This window comes from Telmatherina bonti (genome assembly GCF_933228915.1).
Source record: "Telmatherina bonti genome assembly, chromosome: 1".
In the NCBI taxonomy this organism is placed as follows: Eukaryota; Metazoa; Chordata; class Actinopteri; order Atheriniformes; family Telmatherinidae; genus Telmatherina; species Telmatherina bonti.
The window spans coordinates 23261142-23274051 of NC_136619.1; the positions used below are offsets into that span (position 1 = coordinate 23261142).

General features: G+C 37.7%; 1 protein-coding gene across 1 annotated transcript; it reads right to left on the reverse strand.

Annotated features, from left to right (window-relative positions):
- Window positions 1–1004: 1004 nt before the first annotated feature.
- On the reverse strand, window positions 1005–11593 carry LOC306754744 (mitochondrial inner membrane m-AAA protease component AFG3L1-like). Its single transcript, XM_079238818.1, is given in 18 exon segments — window positions 1005–1951; window positions 1953–2035; window positions 2178–2372; window positions 3890–4090; window positions 4210–4325; window positions 4727–4837; window positions 5917–6042; window positions 7059–7166; window positions 7264–7417; window positions 7543–7680; window positions 8732–9005; window positions 9100–9224; window positions 9377–9451; window positions 9559–9708; window positions 10258–10376; window positions 10501–10545; window positions 10674–10764; window positions 11536–11593. Coding segments are annotated over 17 exon segments (2202 nt in total). The 5' UTR covers window positions 10762–10764; window positions 11536–11593; the 3' UTR covers window positions 1005–1857.
- Window positions 11594–12910: the final 1317 nt, after the last annotated feature.

Genomic DNA, 12910 nt, shown 5'->3' on the forward strand with positions numbered 1-12910 from the left:
ATGGGATCAACAGAGTAACAGCACCTTCATCTTTACAGTCCCTCAGGGTGGACCAGCATACCAACTGTGTGATGCCAGACTTTCCGTGACATGTTCAGATAGTAGGAATCACTTTGAGTTACTAGAACATGAAAGAAAGCCTAAAATCAATGGAATTGATACATAACTTAGTACAACATACTGATGCTTAGTGAGACATGGTGTGTTGCTTGTAAACGTGACAGGGTTTTCTTTTGCCTTTAGTTGGCAACCTGTGCGTGTGTTCAGTGAGGCCCAGCTGTCCATCACACCTTCTCCATCTCAATGAGGAATGTGTACTGTAATTTATACGCCTCAAAAAAATATTGCACTTCTTTCACTGAATTGTATTTCCAGTTCCCACCAGAATTATTGGCATTTGGTGCAGATGACTGAAATGATAAACAAACCAAGTAGCAGCTATATGCAATCATTTGTCCCGGATTCAAATACTTTTTTGAAATTATGTTTTTAATGAATACTTTCTATTCCATTTCTCTTTTCATCAAAATGATTGTTGCCACAATTCCTGTTGCAAAAATAATAAAGTGTAGAAGTTAGATTCCATCCACATATGTAAAAGTTTTTGAAGCAGGTAAAAAATTACGGTTAAAACAGACCATGGTTATATGGATTTGCATGGATGCCAAAAATTCAGCAAAGTGCCAAAAAGGTTTTGATCCTTCTCATCTTTGTCAGGAAAAGTAACCGCTGTGTACTTGATTTATTTGTCACAATATAAGCTTGTCTATACCAGGAGTGTGAATAACTGAATGATGTGAAATAATGGCTTAAAAGTGATACTGGAATGGTTGAAGATTAAATTAAGTAAAAGAAAAACTGGCTCATTGTATGGTTTGCCATTTCTCTTACATTGCGTATCATGTTTTGCACAAAGCATTGACTTTTCCATATGATTTAAAAGCTAAATTACACTTTGTTTTTATAAATAAATATTTCATAAAATGAAAATGGTGGCATCAGATGCAGATTTACAGTAATATTCTTTCTACAATATACACTGCAGATAAGCAACTGAAAAGTGGACATTGAAGAAAAACTCTGATTAAGATGTATTTATCAATGTGTGCACCACAAATACAATTAGCAGTATACATTTGACATTTTTTAAACATTTTAAAATAAAATATTTGCATTTGTAAGGTGCAACAAAAGCAGAAAGGTTTTGGAGTGAACAACTAACAATTAATATGAGTTATTCAAAACAAAATCAGCTAAACCTCACAGGTTCCAGGTGTTTTTATACACTTTTCTCTGCTTCACAGACGCTAGGCACACATTACTGTGGGAATTAATTGGGGTTTTTTTTGTTGTTTTTTTTTAAGTATTTGAGAATTTTCAAAAATAAAACAGCTCAGTTGGATGATTTTGTAATACTCCTGCTAAATGAATCTACAGAGAAAAACTGAATGGATGAGTAGAGTATAAGTTAGTTGACTGTGTTGTCCAAAACAATCTTTTTATGATTCATCTTTACATCTCATTAAAAATAAGTTATCTGCCTTAAAAAATAAATCTACAAAAACAATACACAGTTAAGAAGCTGTGCTACTAACATATCCAACATTTGTATGGGTGGGTGTAGAGATCCACAGGCTACAAACACTGGCATGTAAAAACAACATTTAAAAAATGAGCATGTTGCATGATGCCAGTCTGAGTGATGGACCTCTTTCCTTCATCTCAAGACATCACTGCCATTCTCCATCTCTGGAGTCTACTGGGAATGGTGCTGCACACACAGTCGAATACTTGCTTACCGGCCCCATGTCTGCCTACAGGTAAAAGGCTGATCTGATCCGTTTATCTTTGGTGCTTTTATTTTCTTCTGTTTTGGTTCCAATCCTTTAGTCTTTCAGTTATTGAGGTGTCCTCGATAAATTCCCCCATTTCTTCAAAAAACTCCTCATAACTTCTCTTGAAAAGGACGAGGACCTAGAAGCTCCAACATGTCGGACCTGTCTAGCTTCTCTTTTTCTAAAAGATGTTTTGCCACCTGTACAAAAACCATAAAAGTAAACAGCAAGCAAACTGGTTAGTGAAATGTTATAGTTAAGGAAGTAAAACATAAATATGCACAAACACACGTTATCTACTTTGCTTTGCCTTTTACAGGGACGACTCTCAACAGTTCATACCTTTTTCACCAATTCTTTCTTGTCAACAATGAGCTCATGTGTTTGCTGAAAAGCAGCATCTATGAGCAAGCGGACCTCCTGGTCTATAAGTTGAGCTGAATATTCACTGTATGGCTTCTCACATACTGTGGCTCCCTGCTGTGGGAAGTCAAAAGAAACCTGGCCCACTGCTTTACTCATTCCAAACTGTACAACCTAAAAGGAAACCAAACATGCATGTAAAAATCTTAAAGACATCTTTTTAAATGGGTTTATCTACATTTTTATGTATATTTAAAAATACATACCTATATATATATCTATCACAATGTAACTCCAAGTCAACCACACTTCTGTGAAATCGAACTGTCCACTTAGGAAGCAACACTGATTGACAATCAATTTCACATGCTGTTGTGCAAATGGAATAGACAACAGGTTATAGGTAATTGGTAAGACACACCCAATAAAGGAGTGGTTCTGCAGATGGTGACCACAGACCACTTCTCAGTTCTGATGCTTTCTGGCTGATGGTTTGGTCACTTTTGAATGCTGGCGATGCTTTCGCTCTAGTGGTAGCATGAGACGGAGTCTACAACCCACACAAGTGGCTCAGGTAGTGCAGCTCATCCAGGATGGCACATCAGTGTGAGCTGTGGCAAGAAGGTTTGCTGTGTCTGTCAGCGTAGTGTCCAGAGCATGGAGACGCTACCAGGAGACAGGCCAGTACATCAGGAAACGTGGAGGAGGCCGTGGGAGGGCAACAACCCAGCAGCAGGACCGCTACCTCCTTCTTTGTGCAAGGAGGAACAGGAGGAGCACTGCCAGAGCCCTGCAAAATGAGCTCCAGCAGGCCACAAATGTGCATGTGTCTGCTCAAACAGTCAGAAACAGACTCCATGAGGGTGGTATGAGGGCCCGACGTCCACAGGGGGGGGGGTTGTGCTTACAGCCCAACACCGTACAGGACGTTTGGTATTTGCCAGAGAACACCAAGATTGGCAAATTAACCACTGGCGCCCTGTGCTTGTCACAGATGAAAGCAGGTTCACACTGAGCACATGTGACAGACGTGACAGAGTCTACAGACCTCATGGAGAACGTTCTGCTGCCTGCAACATCCTCCAGCATGACCGGTTTGGCAGTGGGTAAGTAATGGTGTGGGGTGGCATTTCTTTGGAGAGCCGCACAGCCCTCCATGTGTTCGCCAGAGGTAGCCATTAGGTACCGAGATGAGATCCTCAGACCCCTTGTGGGACCATATGCTGGTGCGGTTTTTCCACATTAATTTTGAGTATAACTCCAAATCCAGACCTCCATGGGTTGATACATTGAATTTTTATTGACAATTTTTGTGTGATTTTGTTATCAGCACATTCAACTATGGAAAGAACAAAGTATTAAAAATATTTCATTCGTTCAGATCTACAACATGTTACTTTAGTGTTCCCTTAATTTTTTAGGAGTGCGTATGTGTGTGTGTGTATGTGTATATATATATATATATATATATATATATATATATATATATATATATATATATATATATATATATATATATATATACATACAGTATATATCAATGTCTGTTTATTTTTATTATTTTTTTGTTGCGTTCGTGTGAAGGCACTGGAAAAATGAGCAAATGTGTGAATAACCCCAAATTCGCAAGCAAAACAATAAGACTATAACAAAAAACAATGCTTTAGTTTATTCCACTGTAAAATGATTACCTGGGCATATGCTGTCTGTGTGACTTTCCTGAGGTCGTCTTGTGCCCTAGTGGTAATTCGCCGAAGGAAAACTTGCTCAGCCACTCGACCACCCAGCATCATGCACATTCTGTCAAACAGCTGGTCCTGACTGAATAGATGCTGTTCTGTAGATAGATATTGTGCAAAGCCAAAGCCTTTCTCCTGAGGAACAATGGATACCTGAGAGAAAAAATTGTATCCATGTTATCATTAGGGGACCATATAATTGTATAGATGGAGTAAATATTAATTAAAGAAGTTCTGTTTGCAAGAGAAAACTGGTTGAAAATTAAATATACCGTAAGTAGTGGATCTGCATGCTCGAGGAACCATCCAGCAACAGCATGACCAGCTTCATGATATGCTATGGTGGTCTTTTCTGGAAGCTGAAGTACCTGAGTCTTTTTCTCAAGACCTGAAACCAAAGTAAATGCCTGTTATACTGGCTGTGATCAGCACATCAGATACATTTAAGAGAAAATTATTCCAGGACCAGTGTTTTGAACCTGAGCTTGAATATGTGTGTTCTCTGTATGTTTAATCTTACTCCCACAAACCATAAACTTGTCTGCAGGGTGAATTTCAATTTGCCCTGGAAGTTATGGATGGATGAATGATTGGATGGTTGGATGGAAGGATTTCTAAGACTTAGAGAATTGAGCATCAACAGAGGCATTTATTTAAATGGCCTCACTATGATCCAGCATGGACATAAAGTTTATATTTTGTCAAGAGAAGAGAGAAACTTGACTCAGAAAAACTCAATTCAAAGTTTAAGAAATAACAAAAGTGAAGTTAAAAAGATATTAGCCTTACCTGCAAAAATTTTCTCAACTGCCTGCTCAAAGTGTTTAAGGGTAACATGATGGTTGATGTGGCGTGCAGCTATTAGAGCAGCTTCATTACACACATTAGCAATTTCAGCTCCTGGGAAATTCAAGGAAACATCATACAGTAGGGAGGCTGTGATGTTATACAGCCACATTCCCTAAAAGTCAATGTGCTCTATATAACAGAAACAAAAAAAAAGTTTAGCAAAGAATCTAGATCGAAACTTTATCCATTAAAATGTAGAGTGGTTTTGAAAGCATGGTTACAAGAATAGTGTCAGCAACACATGCAGAAGTCAAAATATCAAAATATACAATTTTTTCAGATTATTGTATGTTTGCCTCAAGTATCTGAGTAAGGCCCTTTACTTTTTAGCCGCGACATTACTCCACAATGTCACTGACATGGAATAGCTGATGACAGTTTTGCATACACATAAAAAAAACCACTCAGCTCGCAGCAGAGAAATGAACACACACTGTACAAGGTGTAGCTGAGTGTCTCGTCTTACTTTGAATATCAGTAAGATGAAAGGTATGGTTTTTTTTGTAAAATTAGGGCTCATATTTCGACTGCAATTTCATTAATTATGCATTGACTGAAACATTAACATGCTGCGAGGTGTAGTGGGTACTACTGTGGCCTCATAGTAAGAAGATCACTGGTTTGAGCCTCAGTGGCCTTTCAGTGTGGAGATTGTATGTTCTCCCTGTGTATGCGTAGGTTCTCTCTGGGTACTGCGGCTTCCTCCCACTGTCCAAAGACATGCATGTTAGGTTCATCGATTACTCTAAATTGTTTTTATATTATAATTGTAAATTGAAATGGAAGCTTTAATGGTTGTTGTCTCTGTGTTGGCCCTGTGATGGACAGGCGACTTGTCCATAGTGTCTGGCTCTCGCCCAGTGATTGCTGGGATAGGCTCTAGCTTACCCACAATCCCTAACTTAGATCAAGCAGTTAAGAAAATGGATAGATGGATGAAACAGCAACTTATTTAAACATTTTTGGCCCTGTTTACATCTTTAGCCGAAATGCTAACTCTGGCACGAGGCATCAATTGGCAACATCTACTGTATGTTCAAAATTATACATGGTGTCTTATAAATAAATAAAATAATTTTTAAAATGTGTTGTTCACATGGAAAATATGAACAAACATAATCTGTTCTTACCAGTAAAACCTGGAGTTAGTGAAGCTAAATTCCCGGACAAAGCTTCTACATCTACACTGGGGTCCAACTTCAGTGGTCTTAAGTGCACTTTGAAGATGGATGCCCTGCCTTTAATATCTGGTGGGCCTGTGGGAAAAAAAAAAAAGACAACAAGCCTGTCAGGATTTTTATGTTGCATGTATTAACAGAACACTGATCAGATCAGTTCAAGATTAATTAGTCTGACTATTCTTTGTATATGATATCAAAAGTTTATTGTTTGACTTTTTTTTGTAAGTAACATCTAATGCGACTAATGTTAAGAGCTTTGGTCTACTTCAACTGTGTAAAAGTGGAAGCAAATATTGTCTGTTTTGAATAAGTTTAAAAATCTTAATTTAAAAGAAGTCATTCTTGTTATGAAGTTAGTGACATACACAGTCTCAGATAGATAAAATGTATAAAAATAGCTCAAATAAAAATTCAAAATCCTGATCTAAAAATGTTTCAAGCAACATCATCAGATCTTTTCACAAAAAAGCAGACTGAAATAAAATAAATAAAATGAAATTACAAAAAGATGTTCCCATCAGTTGTGTTGGCTTGCAGTTATCTGATCCTTCTTTTATAGAAAAACAGCTCGCTCAGGTACCTTCTCTGCCCACCAACCCTGCACTGCAGCCGTCAAGCAAATTAAATTTTAACAGGCAAAAGAAAACAATCAACCATTTTAACCAAAGATAAAAGGCCACAAAATACACTGCATGAACGGGCGAGAGAGCGAGAGAGAGCTGACAATTTAATAGACATGAGGGTAATTTTCACAGACAACAAGATAAGCTTATTGCCCCTTTAGAAGCACAGCACACTAACACAATTATGTGCAGGTCTTCATGTACATTAGAGCTAGTGAATTTCATTGTGAAACGCCTGCATGCATGCAAGGGTGTGGTAACAACAGCGTTCAGTATATTATAAAGTGGATGGGGTTTGATACTGAGAAATCTAAAGCAAAAAAATATCTATCAAATATATAGGTAAGGCTGGAGAGTAATGCTACATAAAGGATACAAAAAAGTTAGCCATTCGCAGGCATTCAATTAAGAGAAAATGACAAAGAATACAAAAAAATGGGAAATTTGTAACAAGTGTCTGTACTTCACCTATGTATATATGGCGATCAAAGCGTCCAGGCCTCATCAAAGCTGGATCCAAGATGTCTGCTCGATTGGTGCCAGCTAAAACGACTATGTTAGTGCTACTATTAAACCCTATAAGGACAGAAACATTTGGCACTCAGGGCTTGTAATATTTAACCGTGAATGCAAAAAAACAATAATAAGGGAGAGAGGCAGTATAACAGCCCACCATCCATTTCCACAAGCAACTGGTTCAGAGTGTTTTCCTGCTCGCTGTGACTGCCAAAGTGTCCTCTGCCTCTCCTCCTGCCAACTGCATCGAGCTCATCGATGAAAATAATGCAAGGGGCACTTTTTCGAGCCATAGCAAACATATCCCGTATCTATAAAAGCAAAGAAAAATGACATGCATACTGTGCAGTTTATGTGTCAAACAGCCGAGGAAACTTTAATTCATCCATCTTTCAGCTTCCAGATTTCAAGTCGGATTATTTAGCTCAGTACTGACCCTTGCGGGGCCCATGCCAACAAACACTTCTTGGAACTCAGAGCCGTTGACTGTGATGAATGGGACGTCAGCCTCTCCTGCAGTTGCTTTTGCTAGCAGAGTCTTCCCGGTTCCAGGTGGACCTGATAGCAATGCTCCCTGAAAACATATGGTGCAACAGGAATTGAGAACTTTGTACTTTAAGAATCATGATGGAGAACTTGAGATTGCTATTGTGCAGCAGTGTTAAATCAAATCAAATCAAACTTTATTTGTATAGCCCTTTTCGTGCTTAAAAACAATACAAAGTGCTTTACATTATAAAACAATTTATTATAAATTATAAAACAAAATAGATAAAACATTAACACACATACACATCCCCTTTCACCCACCCACAACCACCGTCACCCATGCCCTATTAGCCCTATAACAGTTAAAAGAAGATGAATGGCCAGGTGCATTTGTACCAGATGTGCACCAGATAAGGAAACGATATCCTCAGGGTGCCTCTACACAAAGGGCTACCCCCAACCAAGACCACCCAGGCCATCACCATGGGGGCCACCCGGGTCCACGCAGACAGGACCCACGCCACAACTGTATGGTTGCAGCGCTGGTTCCCGACTCACCCGACAGGGACAGCCCCCACAGCAACACCCATGAAGTCAGAGCAGGGGCAGCCCTTGGTGAAGAGGACCCCAATGAGGAGAGAGCTGGAGTGATAACTAAACAAAAGTAAAATCCATTTTTAAAAAAATAAATAAAATAATAAAATCTATACTAGTATGTAAATAAATATATAAAATAAATAAATCAAATTAACTAAAAAGATGTAAATCAATATATAAAATATATAAATAAATCAAATTAACTAAAAAGAAGCATAAATATGGGTTAATATAAGAATGTTAAAACTTAGTTAAAAGCTAAACTAAAAAGGTAGGTCTTGAGCTTTTTTTTTTTTAAAAACATCAACAGTCTCTGCAGCCCTGAGGCCCTCAGGCAGGCTGTTTCATAGGCGAGGCCCGTAATGCTGAAATGTGGCCTCGCCATATGTTTTGGTACGATCTTTAGGAAGAACTAAAAGGCCGGTACCTTAGGACCTCAGGGTCGATAATGGTCGAAATGGGAATAAAGTTTACGTGCAGGCTAGAGTTTGGGTTGGTTAATAACACTGGTTTAGCCATACTGAAACTATGATATGCACCTTGGGAATCTTGGCTCCCAGGTGGTGATAATGATGTGGGTTCTTCATGAAACTGACAAGTTCCAATATCTCTATTTTGGCCTCTTCACATCCTGCAATATCCTTAAAACAGACGCTGATGTTGTCTTTAATTAACTTAGCTTTGGATCCATTCATACTGAGGGGGTTTCCTTTAATCTGAGCCCCATGTGATCCTGCCATTGGTCCCTGGTGAGTGGCAAAAAGTAAAAACCCAACCAGGAGTAAGGCTGGGAGAACACTTAAAAAGATTGTTCTGTTGGTTGAAAAGATAGCATCAATTAAACCATGTATCACAAGAACAATGTGTGTAGTAGTGAAGCTGCTTTAATTCCAGTTACACCTCTCACCCGTCACTTTGACTGCTGTATAATACAGGTATTCTGTGTGTGGAGTTCAGGCCCATTTCCTGCTGAGCCTTCTCCAAGTTGTGCTCAAATGAGTCCACGCTTCCAATGTTGAACCACAAATAGTTCTGAAACATAAAATCAACAGAGCACACACAACAATGCCGCATTCTGCCTTTATATAACTTCGTTTTGTACACTGATTGGTTCCCCAGCTTGACTGGAGCCCCTCTGGGGAAAGAAAAAGGACATACTGTAACAGCATCACTGTACTACTAACCACTTCCGATGAGTTCACACCGTAGGCAGGAAATACTTTAACATACTGTTTGTTGACAACCTCCATGTGACCAACCTGTGTAGCAAGCACAAGATAAAAATTTGTTCATGTTTTCAAATGTAAAAAAAAATGGGCCCAAACTTTTAAAAGGCATCAGGAATAGCACTATTTCAGCCTCTCACCAAGCCTCTGCTCAAGTAGTGATGCACAAAATCCTTCCAGGAAATCTGGACTCCAGTTTCCCTAAAGTGAAAGTACAAAAAAGCTGTGGCCATGCCTGCTGCACCGACTGCAAGGTTCTGCATTGTTCTTTCATCCCAGGGAAAATCCTCCTGGTGGATAAAATCATATTGAAAGAACAAAGAGAACAAATTACATATATATTATATATATTAAAAGGAAGGCATTGTGCTGACATGATCGGCGTGTACCATTGTGTTAGAACATCCATCATTTATCAGCTCCCAACTGATATACATCTCACAGCACAAGGAAACTATTGATTGACATTGACATTTTTTATGAAAACATGGAATGAACTACTTTGATCAGATTCAATTAAAGGTCACCAAGAATTCCAATAAATAGATTATATTACAGTGAGAGTAAAATAAAAGTTCAAACTTTACCTAATTATGTCAGGTCAAGGTAAAGCTATATTGTTATGACAGTAAACAACTGAGATGGCCAAATACTAAAATATGAAACAAATTTAAACTAAATCAACACTTTGATAAAACATCTGGCTGAAGGCATTTATTGCTTTTTAGTTTGGTTAAAAGGGGATAATACTGTAAAATTCTGTGTAAATGGGGTGGGTGGAGGGGTGGATTTAAATGATACCCTAGATTCAATTAATCAATTCTGACTGATATTTGTACCCGAAAGCGTGTCCACCACTGTGACTCCTCTTTTTTCCTTCTTTCTCGTCTTTGGTTATCATCTTCCCTTGAACCCCGTCTTTGTCTTCCAAGTGATTCCTGTTCTTTGATGTTTTCATCTAAAAACAATAAGCAAAAAAAAAAAAAAAACCTATAAAAAAAAAACAAAAAACAGCTACAATAGAACAGAAAATGCTGAACTAAAGAGAATAATACTCTTAACCATAACACAGTTTTTCTCACCTAAAGGTCGGCTGTCTTTGTTTTTTGGGAAAAACTTCTCAAACCCTACGTCAGCAAAGAAAAGATAATAATTACCATGCCTTGCAGCAGCCAAACTGAATTCAGTCAGCACGTGAACTCAGCTTCTTTATACTGTGTCACCTCACTGAGAGGTACATTGATAATTCTTATACCTTTTGGAGGCTTGTTTGAGCTGAGTAAACGTGTGAGCGGAAAACTGTGCTGATGTAATCTTCCACATCTCCGCTGGATGAGTGACATCCTCTGAAATAAAAAAAAGATGACGATGTTGACGATGATGGTACAATGAATGTTTAAATAATGTTTAATAAATGATCTTTCACAATCCTTACACTCTGGAAGTGTCCAGAACTGGTCATGAATTTGAGTTAAAATATTCATTTCAAGAATTTTTCCTTAAGTTTTCTACAAAACATTATTGACATTACTGACCACCGGATTAGCCATTGTTAAACTAATCTGTTTTACATTTAACCTAATTTCATGTGGCATTACAATGTTGTACCTTTAAGTCCTGTTTTATCATGAAGACTGTACTTTAAAGTTTTGTCCAGTGTACTCAGAATCGCCCAGCCACATCTCTCGAAAAAGACTGAGGCTTTCAATATTTTAGACATCAATGTAGTTGAATAAATGACTAAGAAGGGGAGTCTTGCAGCAGGTCAATCGACTGGCCTCTGCAAAATTACCATTATGTAAGAGGGAATATCGACTCATACAGTGCATCAACAGATGGACAGAGCATCGGCCTCTCATGGGAGTACAAACAAATTAGGAATATACACAAACAAAGCTAGTTTGTTTTCTTGAGGTTTTGGGAGGCGTTGCTCTCTGTACTGAAAAGAAAATATTTCCCACGGCAGAGCTCACATAAAAGTTCACAACCTCGCTCCTGTATTACATTGTTAACTAATGCGTGTGAAAGGACCAATTTCCATTCATCTATTTAGAGAAAAAAAATGGTTTATGTAATTACATTAAATTTACATAATAAAAAATTCAATGCCACTTTACCAACGTGGGAACACTGCGAAAAGTTGCTGAAAATGTCTTAAAGTCTCGTCTCCATGTCCGAACTTGGTTCCGAAGAGGCCATGCGGTCACGAAGAACAAACCCATCTGGCTTTCACTGCAGGTCGGTCCTGATCATTGATGTGGTCCTGTCTGTCGGCAGGACTGTTGCGTCCTTACAGTCCGTACTGGAGCCAGACTGGATCAGCCTGGGGACCAGTGTGCTGTTGTTATTGGTCGAGCAGACCCAAAAGCCGCTGTCCGACTTATCGCGAGATATTCGTACAACAGCTGACATTATCAGAAGACCCTGTTAAATGTCAAATTCAGAAGATAATTCAGAAGAGTTTGTATTTTTCTGTCATGTTTTCGCTTTCTAATTTAATTCTAGTTTAGCTGGAATTGAACTTTCTATAGTCATTTAGTACAGTAAACATTTACATTAGACATCACTGCATTATCTGGATTTCCTCTGTCATAATTGATCTTTTATTTTAACATATCTATCCTATAGGAAACTTGAAGTTTACTGCTGTTTCCATTGTCGGTTTTAAAATATCAACAACCCACAGATTTCCAAACAAGGTTGTACATGATTATACAGGGACTCACAATAAAATGTAAAATTATTATCAGTGGTCATGGTGTTCTTATACTTTATCCCCAGATATTTTATGATATAAATTCTAAATGTTGGTTTAACACAGGAGGTGCTGAGATTACGGTGTATGCTGATTTTAAACAGCCACTTTTATGAAGTTTGCCACTGTTTATTAAAACAAGAAAAACTTAAAATATCTGAAAGCTGATACTGCATTAAATGCATTTCATTACTTTATTCATGCACTAATACAATGTTTTACAACATGACATTGCTTTTTCCAAAAATCATGTATGTCCATTAGTTAAAAAAAAATATACAGTACATCATGCTGCTGAAAAAAATACATAGCCAAAACATTACTTTAAACAAATACTTAAGGTCCATGTTGACACAAGTTACCATTGAATTTGCATATCTATATATATTTATCAACAGCAAATAAAATGTCTTATAAGTACTTTAAGACTGAAACCAGACATGTTTAGTTAACAGCTGTAACCTGCACTGAACAAAACTGGATAAAAGACAAAGAAAAGTTACAAAATTGGTTCACAGTTTCAAACAAGAAACAGCAATTAACAACTTTAAATATTTTCATTTCAGTTAACAAACTTCCCCTTGAAATAAAGTGAACTGCAGGTGCATGCTTGTATTACACATTGGTTGCAGATATACACATCTCTGTCCTTATTAGTTGATGAGTAAATGATTGTGTGTGTGTGTGTGTATTATATATATATATATATATATATATATATATATATATATATATAT